At 40.8% G+C, this 12,293-nt stretch overlaps 1 protein-coding gene across 2 annotated transcripts in view; it reads right to left on the bottom strand.

Annotated features, from left to right (window-relative positions):
* Nucleotides 1-12,293, bottom strand: part of grk4 (G protein-coupled receptor kinase 4) — a 54,111-nt gene that overhangs the window by 29,924 nt on the left and 11,894 nt on the right. For both annotated transcript variants that reach the window (XM_085460252.1, XM_085460253.1), the window contains exons 2-3: nt 9,483-9,578; nt 283-395 (exon numbers count right to left, since the gene is read on the bottom strand). In XM_085460252.1, coding sequence (XP_085316378.1) covers nt 283-395; nt 9,483-9,578 — 209 coding nt within the window. The remainder of the gene's footprint in view (nt 1-282; nt 396-9,482; nt 9,579-12,293) is intronic.

The following is a 12,293-nucleotide window of genomic DNA, read 5'->3' as shown; positions in this document are numbered from 1 at the left end:
CGCTAATCACCCACTACGCCCACCCCACCCACCTCCCTATGTGACTGCCAAGAACAGGCAAGGGGACTTTGCACTGACTTTCCTTTCCTGTCCTGTCCATTGCTCTGCGGGCCCTGATCCAGGAAGGTCTCGTGGGAGAAATCATAGACATATGAAGGTAAAAAAGACGGAGAAAGTGAAAGACTGGCAAGAAGGTGACAAAGGGGGTTCTGTAAGACACAAGAATACTTATAAGGATATCAGAGAATATGCAGAGTAGTTGCAATGGACTCAAAGTCTTACCACAGCATCCATAAATTCCATGCAGCGCTTCAGCTCTGGCCTTGTGTCACAGTACTGACGGAATAACAGCCGACCAATGGGCTGCTTCTCACATAGACTAGTGTAGTCCCTCTCTGAGAAGAAGACAGGGGAAGGAAAAAAGATGAGGGGGAGGGAGATAGAAGGAGAAATGTAATACAACACACACTGGACATTACGCTACACCAGCGAGTCCATGAGATGATTACGCTAGGAGGAAATGATAACCCTGCGGCATGAAACTGTAAGTAACTGTATATTTTTGCCCAGCGAAACAAAAAATTGTTGGAAACCATTGAGCTATATCACTATATTAGTGGGCTTAAGGGATAAATTGTTTTCATTTGAATTAACTTTGCGTTGTGAGCCAAAGTGAGAAACGAACTGGTGGATGCCTTTTATAGTTCTCACAGTTAAACTCGAAATAGTCGCAAAAGGGCAATTAAAGGGCAGGAACTGTCACGTTTCCTGGTGACAGCAAAACAGTAAGCAATTTTTTTCTGCTTCTGTTTTGAAACATCTCCATCCACATGAAATACAAAAAAAAAAATGCATTTAAAGAAACATATACATTTCAAAATACAGGACAGGCTTAATGTCTGAAAATTTGTTTTGAGGAGCACAAAGAAACACTAAAAATTACAGTATGTGTAGAAACACGAATTGTCAATTTTGATCACCCCATTCGCTTGTGAAGCGCCCTTTTAAACATTTTAAACCTCAGCATGAGCATTTTCACAGCTGCCATCTTAGTGTTTTGACGTGGAATGTGACAAGAAGGGGCAGGTCTGTGTGTAAAACCGCACACTTACTACAACAACCTGGCTGTCAGTCACAAAATCATAAGCCAACGAGCATGCCGCAGATAATCCACCATTTTGAAACATAATATGTATGTCAAACATAGTTTGAGCTAAAATGAGTGGCTGAGTCCACAAGCTCAGAAAAACAAATGTCTCCAGAGTTCAAGACAGAAAACCATTTTCTATAGGAGTGTTTTTGCAAACACACTTACTGTCATCTGGTGGTCTACAAATAAGAAGCTTCGTTTTTCACACCTGAAAGCGACGTCCATGTTTTACAATGACAACGTACCAGTCCTCTCGTCCTTTGTTAGCTAACAACAAGCTAGCACTAACTAGCTGCTTTACAAAAAATACAATAAATAAATTAAAAAAATTAAACTTTTTCCCCAGCGTATATTTTGTTTTTTGTTTTTTATTATACAGAGTGAAAGATTTGTATTTGTATTGCTTGGCATGTTTAACCAAAGAAAAGCAATACTTGGTATAATCAATAGATTAGGATAATGGACACTGAAGTTGCGTAAAAGAAAAGCTTAAAAACTGGGAATCTGAGAAGCGATTATCTACAGTACTCTGCAGAGGTTTTCAGCCACCCGTCATTTTTTATATTTTTCTAGAAAAATGTAAAATGTGTGCAGTGATTTTTTGAAACATGCAAACCTAGATGGAAATATCGTATACAAAGCAAAAACAGGGGTTTTTTTTCCCATCTGAAAATACAGATGGAGGCACTTTGAGCAGACTGAAATGTAGAATGCAGAATGGAAGTAAAATATAAACAAATAGGGAGTGGGTCAGGACTTTTCCTCATTATTTTATATCTAATACGTCTTAGCTAAAACAAGGTTTTTCCTACAAATAAACACACTTTTTCCCCCAGACAGATCTAGCTATTAATTTTCCACAAAGTAATGGGGATCTACACAAAAATAAAAAAAAATAAAATAAAATGTAAGGGTCAAGTTAAAAGAAATTCAGCCTCCACACCACGGAAAAAAATGAATTCTACCTTAAAAAAAAGAAAGAAAAAAGAAAGAAAAAGCGACGTATTATTTTCTGGAAAAAAAGAAAAGAAAAACACCACATGATGTCACATATCTGTTTTTTCTGTACATATCTTAGCATTTTTGGCCCTATTAGCACTAATGGTGTCCATTTGAGTCATATTTCCTCTTGTACCAGCTTTCCATCATTGGTTGACGCTAAGGATGCGCAGGCACACAGGCAAGATAAACATACAAACAAAAACAGGCCACACACATTCATATACACAGAGGAAGAGAGATGCTAGGTATGAAAATTTGGGAGTGCTGACAGCTACAGGCAAACCTCCAACAGTAAATGAAATCTTCACAACAGCCCTCTCTTCTGCACTGTTTATTACACAGGATTTACTTCTGCAGCTCAGCGTTTCCTATTCAAACTTGCCACTTACATGAATACAGCACCTAACTTATCAGGTTGGTCAGCAAACAGGATAGAGATAGGATTTTTTTTTTTATTACTTCCCTTTACACAATGAGGCTGCTGTATTTAAAATCTGACCAACAGAAGCCCTTTCACAAAACTTTATACTGTACTTTGTTACACTTGCTTTCAGACATTATCTTTCATCTTTGATCACCAAGATTTCAGAGGCCTGCTTTGGTGTTTCCCCATCAGCTCTGTGCGGGAGCGGGGAAAGCCCTTTACACTCATAGCTGATGAAGGCAATTTCAGAGCGTTTGAACAGTATTTGGAGCAGTTTATTTGAACTCTGGAGTGGAGTGGTCTGGCTGGAGGAGAACAATGGTGTAGCTGTGTATGACATCTGTATCCCCAAATGTGGCTCGCGCGCTACTCTTGACAATCATTGAAGAGGTTACTGACAGCGTACGATTACGAGAGCACAAGTGGCTTTTATTTAACAGGGGACAATAGGCGATGCGAACCACAGGAAGTTGGTAAAAAGAGACAGGGCAAGATACTCGTCCCATATTCATTAGCAGGCATAGAGAAATCAAAATATAAAATGCAAATTAATTAATCATCCAGTTGGTTTAAATAAACCATTAGATCATCGGCACTGTAAAAAGCTGTACTGTGAAGTGGTGTTGGTAGAGGTGGTGACAGAGGAGAACCAGCTCAGGCTGTCTTCTCTATGTCAAGATATTTCATGTGAAGTAGAAAGCTTGAAGAGGCCATGGTGGTGCAGTGGTTAGCATAGTCACCTCACATTAAGAAGATTCCTGGTCCAAACCTCCTTTCTGTGAGGATTCTGCATATTTTCCACATGGTCTCCAGGGACCCCAGCTTCCTCCCCCAGAGTCCAAAAGGCATGCATGGCGGGCAAACCGGTGATTCTAAATTGCCCATAGGTTTTAGTGTGAGCATGAATGGTTGTCTCTGTCTCTGCATTGGCTCTGTAATGGACTGGCATCTTGTGCACAGTGTACCCTGCCTGTGTTCCTGTGATAGCTGACAATTTAGGAAAATAGGTAGAGAATACCCAAACTAATAAATGGCCAAAGCACAACATCAACATTGGCTTAGTCTGATAGTAATTTTCAAGCAACAAACCACCAGTGCTAGAAAATTTACCAGTGAAGTGCTGAAGAACTGCTGGACTAAGTGTGAGAATGGATTTTTACTTACTGTTGCACTCTGCTCAACCAAGACATTCTCTAACTGCTCTAACTTTGTCCTCTTTAATAAAAACAAAAGCCAAAGAAGACAACTGATCTTTATATATCTCTTGTTCTTAGACAACTGAATGCATTAACACCCCTCACAGTGGCCGTGAAGACAGTCTCCCAGAATATAAAGTACTGCATATAAAGTGTGTGAAACCGACCCAGAGGCAGAACTCAACACATTTTATATTTTCATTGTTTTAGTGGTTTTTGTTTTTTACTTTCAAAAGCATAAGACTGTAACATTTCTGCTATAGCACACAGGGTGCTGCACCGCACCTCGCATAACTCAAAGGCCTCAACAATCAGAAACAGCTCAGGCTGTGCTTTACAATATCGTCCGTGATAAAACCAGAATACATTTTTCTGTATAATAAAAATGTCGTAGTGTGATATAACAGTCTATAACAATACCATGAATTGAAATGCCTTATGTGCGCAACTACGAGACAAGCCCAGGCATGTCTGAAAGCAAGAGCACATGTCAGTGTCCGATTGAGACTAATTATCTAAAAAGACTTCAAAAACATGCAACAAAACAGTACTATGCAAAATACGTGAGAAAAATGTTCCTGCTAAATGTACAGTAATGTCGAAAACAAGGGCTTTAAGCAGTTATTTTACACTTTTACCTGAACATCCTAGGCTATTAGTCCCATGCATGGGACTAATAAAGTTTCTTATCTTATTTCGCCTCCATTTCCTACACTTCTAAATGCTGCTGCCTGCAAGCTGTAAGCATCAAGAACATTTTTTCAATCTTTTTTCTGTATCATCAGAAATTTCATTATTATTACTCATTTGTAATTATTACTATTCGTTATCCATTACAACAAATTATCGGATAGTTTTGAGGCTAACCTACCCGTCTTGACAAACAGGTATAGATCAACTTTCTAATGCTTTCTTTTTTCACCATTTAATTTCTCACTGAGCATTAGACTAGTGAGTTCAGCCAGCTGACAAAAAACATGAAACTTTGGGTTGGCGTCCCGTCGGCCGTTCTGAAAATTAAACAAACATTTCTTTTGTTCAGAGAAAATGACCTCTGACAAGGTTTCAGTCTAGCATGAGAAGTTTTTCAAGTATTTCGGGACATTTTCATCCTAATGACGAGTTTTGCTTGTTGCTCCAGTGGTGGCAGTTCTCTGCTGAATCACAACACAACTGGCTGACTCTTTAGGGTGACAACATCTAATTTGCGTAAGAAAGAAGCCACAGAAACTATTGTGAAATTGTCTGGAAAGCATTTTTTTCCCCCATTAATTGCAAAAATATACCTGTTTTTCAGTAGGACTGTCAAAATTAAGAAAAGTATCTGTGTCACATTTCATTTTTACTCAGTAAGTTTCTCAGAATTATTTAAATAAATAGTACATTTACACCAGTTGTTAGTGTTTGATTTTTGCTGTACCCATTCACAGGTTTGCAACACACAACAAATCTTTTTATGAATAAACACTGGAGAAATTTTTCTTTATTTTTTAACAATGGTAACAAAGCGTTTCTATGACACTGCAGATCCACTTCATTGATGTTGTGCCTTCTCTCTCCAGTAGATTTTTCGTCCTATTTGTTGTACATGGTTTTCCATCCCAACCAGTCGAGGCAGATAGTTGCCCCTTCCTGATACTGGTTCTGTCCAAGGTTTCTTTCACAGTTGTGCTTCCTCAAAGGTGACTGCCTGAATGTTGGGGTAATCTCTCTAATGTTGTAGGATCTTTACCTTACAATTTAAAGGATTCATCTAGAGATGATTGTTATTGTGAGCTGATGCGATATAAAATTTAATTGGACTAATGCTTTTGACTTTTTGACTGTCATTTGTGTAGAAGGGAGTAGTTTAAGCAATTTGAAGCACATACATTTGTTTCTTTTATTGCATACTCCTTATCTACATTTATATTTCTATGAGGATGTTTACTCATACTTTTTGTGCTCCCCAACTGCAAAACCCCCCTAATTTCTCAATAATGTCTTCCTTGCTTATGAGGAACTTATCCAATTTCGTAAATATGAACAAATATGAAAGGAGATTGGGAAAGAGGGAACGCACACAAGGCAACAAGGTGTCAGAGAAAAATGGAACTGGTAAATAAGGGGATTAAAAAGAGAGGAGGGAGCACTGTAAGGCTCGAACTAGCACGGGATACTAACTGTCTGAGCCAGTGAATGCAGCTGTAATTACAACTCAATCAAAACTCCAATTTAGACCAAGACAGAGTAGATTAGTGAGACAGTGAACAGTCAGCTAAATGCTCACAAGCGTGCAATGGGTGCAGGAGTGCATGCCCGTGTTTGTGTGCAAACAGACACCTGCATGGCCAGTGCGCACTGCTGCTATGCAACAAGCATTTAGTCTCCATCCAAAATACCTATGCTTTCAGGACCATGTTAACATGCTAACGTGTTTGCAGTGATCAAAAGTAAGAGGTGCCCATATAATATATGTATTAACTATGCCAAAAAAATAGAATGGTAAGAAAGAGATGGACAAAAAAGAAAGAAAGATGGAGAGAGAGGTCTAAGGCTGGCAGACAAAGTGCCTGCAGCCCACATAATGTAATCTAAGCTTCCTAGAATTACCGTTCACTTGTCAAGGCTAAGGTCAAATGCCTGACATTATCAAGACACAACAAAGACTCTGCTATCAGTCGCTACACTGTATTCTGTCCACTGTGCTCGCACTCTGAACGGGCAAGTGTGAGTGTTTCTGCACGTGTGTATGTGTGCACGCACATAACTACACGCCTGTGTGTTTAAGCACACCAGGAGGATTATTTTGATCTTGTACTCAGTGTGATAGGGAAATTACGCAATAGCATCTATGTAATAGTGACGTACATAAACCTTAACAGCTGCTGTATGCGCGCATGCACACACACAAGGACAAACACACACATGGGCAGGCACTTATTGCCCATTTTTAGAATCCTGTGCACATTAATATCCAAATGGGAATAAATACATGCAAGGTTATATTTATGTGCTCGGTACCATCCTCCTCACACATTAATAATAATAATAATGATAATAATAATAATAATAATAATAGATGGATTGATTTCAGGTTACACAAAGAGATTTTACATTAAATAACCAGAATTGCTGCTTTGCTGTTCTAGGCCTGTGCCTACCAGTTAAGCCAGCGGCCCCCAACCCCCAGGCCATGGACTGGTACTGGTCCGTGAGTCGTTTGGTACCGGGCCGCGAGAGTTGAGGCTCGGGTGTGAAATTTATGGTTTTCAGGGTTTTTATCGGTTTTATTTTGTTGTATTTATCCACGACACCTTAAAGGCCAGTCCGTGAAAATATTGTCGGACATAAACTGGTCAGTGACACAAAAAAGGTTGGGGACCGCTGAGTTAAACTACAGCTTACGAACACGTCTGTCCAGACAAAGGCAGTGGAGGCTGTGAAAAAAGCAAAAATGATCATAGAAACTAACACATTCAAACAAATAACGGATAAACATCGTGAGTTTTGAGTAGTGATCTGAACATCAGTGCTGGCTTGGAGATAATGATCCAGGAGGAGAGAGCTTTAAAGAATTCTTTCGCTTGGTCCTGATTGGGGTTGACAAGAATTTGGCATTAAATGAGTAGAGGCTGATGGAAGGTGTGTGGTGATGAACAGAAGGACTCTGAAATGGATTCTGGTGTGGGACAGGAGCCCAGTTAAAGTTTTGAAGGGACAGGAGTAATAGTGGTTGCAGGACTACGGCATTTAGCAGAGTTGTACAGGAGTTTGATTACTTGTACTGTAAAGAATGCAGTTGCAGTAGCAACATCTGGATGTGCTGGAGGCATGGATAAACGTTTTGGAAGTAAAGAAAAAAAAAATTCCTGGGGAAAAAAATGTTCTTTGCTGCGACACGCTGAGGTTAAAGGAGAGAAGTGCCAAAAATTACTCAGACGCAGAGTGGAGTTGCTGATGGTGAGGCACATTTGGGGGTTTGGGACCAATCATGTCCTGACTTATCATTTTAGTTTGAGCCAGTAAACTTTCATCTGCGATTTAATGGTGCTGGTGTCCAACCACATCATGTTGAAGTATGACGCTATCAAAGGGAGAGGATCCAGAGGATGAATAGAAGAGGGACAAGCATTAAACACAGGGGATATCCTGTGATAGAGGTGTGCCTGGGCTTAAGTTCATGAACTGTTGCTTTGTTGTTTGAAATACATGACTGAGAGGCTGTGGCAGGGTTATTAATGTCGGGACAAAAGAACAGTGTGGTTGTTGGTATCAAAACTCGTACTGAGTTCGAGGAAGATGAGGATGCAGTGTTAATCAGAGGCCGAATGAGGAAGGGAGAATGGTGAGAAGAGATAAGTACACACTGGGGAATTCCCCAAGGAACTACATGCCTAACAAGCATGTAAAGAAATGTGTGTGTGTGTGTGTGTGTGTGTGTGTGTGTGTGTGTGTGTGTGTGTGTGTGTGTGTGTGTGTGTGTGTGTGTGTGTTGGGGGGTAAGGATGTCCATATCCATTGTGATTGTTAGCTGGTGTATTGCAACTCCTAGACACAACCATGACTGTGAATATGAAAGTTCACCTGACTGTGGACAGGTTGCCACAGACAGGCCTTCAGTTTCTCCTGTATGAAACTGAAGGCCTGTAGTGGCAACCTGCCACTGCATGTGGCGAATAAAATTTGAACTTGAACTTGGTTCCAGAAACTGTACAGCCACTTACAGTTATTATTATTATTAAGGCGGACATGGAAATCACCTGGGATAGGAACAAAAAGGTGAGAATGCACACAACTGGACCAGAGATGGAGATCGATTTTTTTCAAGATTTGGATAATTAGTTCTATGAATGAAGACTTGCGATCTGAAATCAACACGACGACGAGTGCAATCAACACCGAGTATGAGACATGTCCTCCGCGAATATGTGCATCTACATCTTTGACTCTGCCTTCTTCCTATCCTCTCCTGTCCTCGAAAGATCTTTTCTCTCGTTGTAAAAAGCCTCTCTTTCCCTCTGTGTTTCTGTTTTCCACTCGTGCTCTCTGTAACTCTCCTGTTCTGCCACTCTTATGTTTCTCTGAAGTGGCTGAAAGAGTGAGAGAGAGGGAAAGAGCTGCAGATAGTGGGAGGGAAAGGCATGGAGATAGAAAAGAGGGAGGGTATGCGAGTATGTGGGGGAGGGTAGCACTGCAATCTCTGGCAAAGATAGCTGTGACGCACTATTACACACACACACACACACACACACACACACACACACACACACACACACACACACACACACTTGTGCTGTGGCATTCAGGGAACCATGGTGGGTGGGGGCTGGGGAGGTGAGAAGATAATGAAGCCCAAGAGTAGAACTCTTGTCGGGGGCCACAAAGAGAAAATCCTGCCAGTACTTTCAAGTTAGACCTGGAGGTTGAGAAAAGGAAGGAAGCTGGGGTGAGCATGCTTTCATTTGATGTGTGAACAAGCACAGCAGAAATGTTAAAGGAGAGCTTGAGATTCAGAAACAGCAGTACAAACAGATTCCCTGTCTCAGTCACACGCACACAAACACACACACAGGGTTTCCTGTCCCTTGCTTGTAACTACGGGTGGAGACGGGTAGAAACAGGAAGGAAGTCCAATCTGAACTTCCTCACAGAGTCAGGCCCACCCCAACGACACAGCATGGCAAGTTATCTTTTTGTCTCACACCCACATGCACTACCAGTTTCTTACCGATGGTGCGACGTAGCTCCTCACACTGGCTGATGTGCGGGAGTTTTAGCATCTCTTTCCATTTCTTGCTGCGGCCATTCCTCTTTCCTCCTCCACCTGAGACACAAAATGAGAGTTTCCTCGTCAGCCCATCTATGCTTTAATATTGCATTTGGAGTCTTTAACAGTTTCCATCCATTGGCATTTTCAACACAAACATATGAATAGGGCTGCTGTGAGGACATAAGCCCCACCCATCTGCTGTTCAAACCTACTGTGTGCAAGGATCAGCCAATCAAAATAAAGAAAGGGAGAGGAGCTAAAACAGCTTGTTTTTATTTCGTTATCCTTTACTTCATCCAATAAGGATTATTTTTTAATTATGGAAAACAATTCTAGTACAGTCAAAAAACATAAAGGTGGAAATATGGAAATGAGCACAATAGGTTCACTTCAAGTGTTAGGAAAAGTCTCAGTTATAACCACATGTCTAAATTAAAACCTCTCACAAGAGAAAAGATTTTAAGACATTTCATAACTATCAAAATGAAATGAAATACTTCAGACTTTTTAAGACTCATGGGAACCGTGTGTGCGCATCTATGCATGTGCGTGTGTGTGGGTGTGCACAAGCTTGTTCATGTTGACCTTGCTTTGACCAGAGGCCAGAGCAGGTGGTTCATCTCACCAGTCGCCTCCATGCATCATGGCAGGGCATGTGGTGAAGAATGTTGACAGCTTCAAAGATCATGGGGCACACACATATTGTGTGTCTCTCTCTCTCGTAAATGCGTGTGCGTGCACACACACATACACTCGCACGCACACACAGTAATGTTGGGCAGTCGTCTTGGCAGATCAGATGACCCTGATATGAGTGGTAAACGATCTCAAGGCCCAACAGCGCTCTACAGAGGACCCCAGTCACTCTGTATATTTCACAAGGAATCTCATTCCAATAGCAGCAGGGGTGTGTGTGTGTGTGTGTGTGTGTGTGTGTGTGTGTGTGTGTGTGTGTGTGTGTGTGTGTGTGTGTGTGTGTGTGTGTGTGTGTGTGTCCAGAGAAATGGGGAAGAAAAGAAGTCAGGAATGGGAAACAATCCAACTGAGGAGGTTTGCCTGCAGACTATCTCATCTGGAAATCCCTTGCATTTCCCCTCGATGACCTTCTCATCTCAAACTCTTGCCTCAAGCTCAGCTACACCGGCTATGCTGCAGACATTACATAGTCCACACCCAGCCAGATCCTTTACACAAAATCTACGCAATGTCCAACTGAGCCAATGTAAGAATATAGCAGAAAGCTATCCATGTAATTCATAGTGGGCAACCAGTACTCTTGTATCCTGCCTGTAGCACACTCATGCTATGTAAGTTGTAAGTACAAATCCAAAGTGGATGGTTTCCTGATATTTGCTAGATGTGAGCATGTGTGGATACTGTTCCAACCTTATTCCGTGGACATTATCCACAGGTCATCATTCCATCATTACTGGATCACACACACACACACACACACACACACACACACACACACACACACACACACACACACACTTAAAGAGAAAATCTGATATTTTATAACATCTGTCTGCAAACTCGGCCATTATTAAAATAGGTGATCAACATTTTAAAAAGTAGCTCGACACACATTTGCTGATTACAACATCATTTGATTAGGACTGGTATTTTATGGTTTACACAATGCCAGTAAAGTTCCTCTGTGCTATCTCACAGCTTTCCTGCCTTCTCTTCACTATCCTTTCTTAATAAAAGCTACAAAGCGTACATAAAAATATATAAAAACAATGATCCTTGGAGGACCATCCTGACAAAGCACATGGTTCAACACAAATTCACAATTACCCATTTTCCACTATTATGATGGCCTACTTGTGCATCCCAAATCATTGCTAACAAAGGCTGGGGGAATTATACAAGGAAGACAAAAAAATAAATAAATAAATAAAAATATCACAGTTGTATCTGTGAATAATCTATGAATATTCCCTCCCACAGCCGCTTGCGTCAGAGGTTCCAGCTATTTTGTGGTGCCAGCTTTTAGGGACTAGGAGCAGTCCTTTTTTTCTAGTAGGAATACAAAGACCTGGTTCTAGATTAATCTCGTTCATTAGGGCTGTTCGATATAACGATATATATCGGATGACGATATAAAAACGTCTATCGTTTAATTTTATCGTTTGTTTCGTGGTGTCGCAAAATAAACTGTTTACGGCAATATTTTTTCATCGTTTTGATGGTCACTGTAGTGGCTATATTAATTTCTTAAAGTTCTCTCTTTCTCTTGTATTTAATATAACCACACTACAGACGAGCAAGCATATGCGTTGTCGTTAGCAACAACGACGATAAAACCATCGCGGCACGTGTCCGCTTATTTATTTTCCACATAAACATTTCACAATAAAGCTCAAGATCCTGTTGAGACTTTTCAAAATAAACTGAATCATGTGAAAGAGTATTCAGAGTGTTTACGGATGAGAAGCAAAAAAGAGCCGCCAGGTGCTAAAAAATAAACCTTAGACTCAAACGTTAGAACAGGCTTTTCCCCGCAGCACGCCGTGTAATAAATACTCACAAAGAAAACGGCGGCCGTTACAACTCATGTCTAAAAATGTATAGTTTCATGCATCGGTTAAAACACTCGACTCCAGGTACGCAACGTGCAGCTGGAAACACTTCACGCAAGTCGAGCTGCCCGAGATTCACAGAATTTACAAAAAATGTTGAATTTTTGTGATTTATATCGTTATCGGACGATAGATGTCTTATATCGGGATATGAGATTTTGGTCATATCGCACAGCCCTAT

Source organism: Copadichromis virginalis, linkage group LG6, assembly GCF_057382275.1.
Source record: "Copadichromis virginalis isolate Kocher_CV1m ecotype Utaka linkage group LG6, C_Virginalis_male_GT1.1, whole genome shotgun sequence".
Classification (NCBI taxonomy): domain Eukaryota; kingdom Metazoa; phylum Chordata; class Actinopteri; order Cichliformes; family Cichlidae; genus Copadichromis; species Copadichromis virginalis.
The sequence above is the reverse complement of the archived record's forward strand: the minus strand, read 5'-3'. Positions and strand labels throughout refer to the sequence as shown.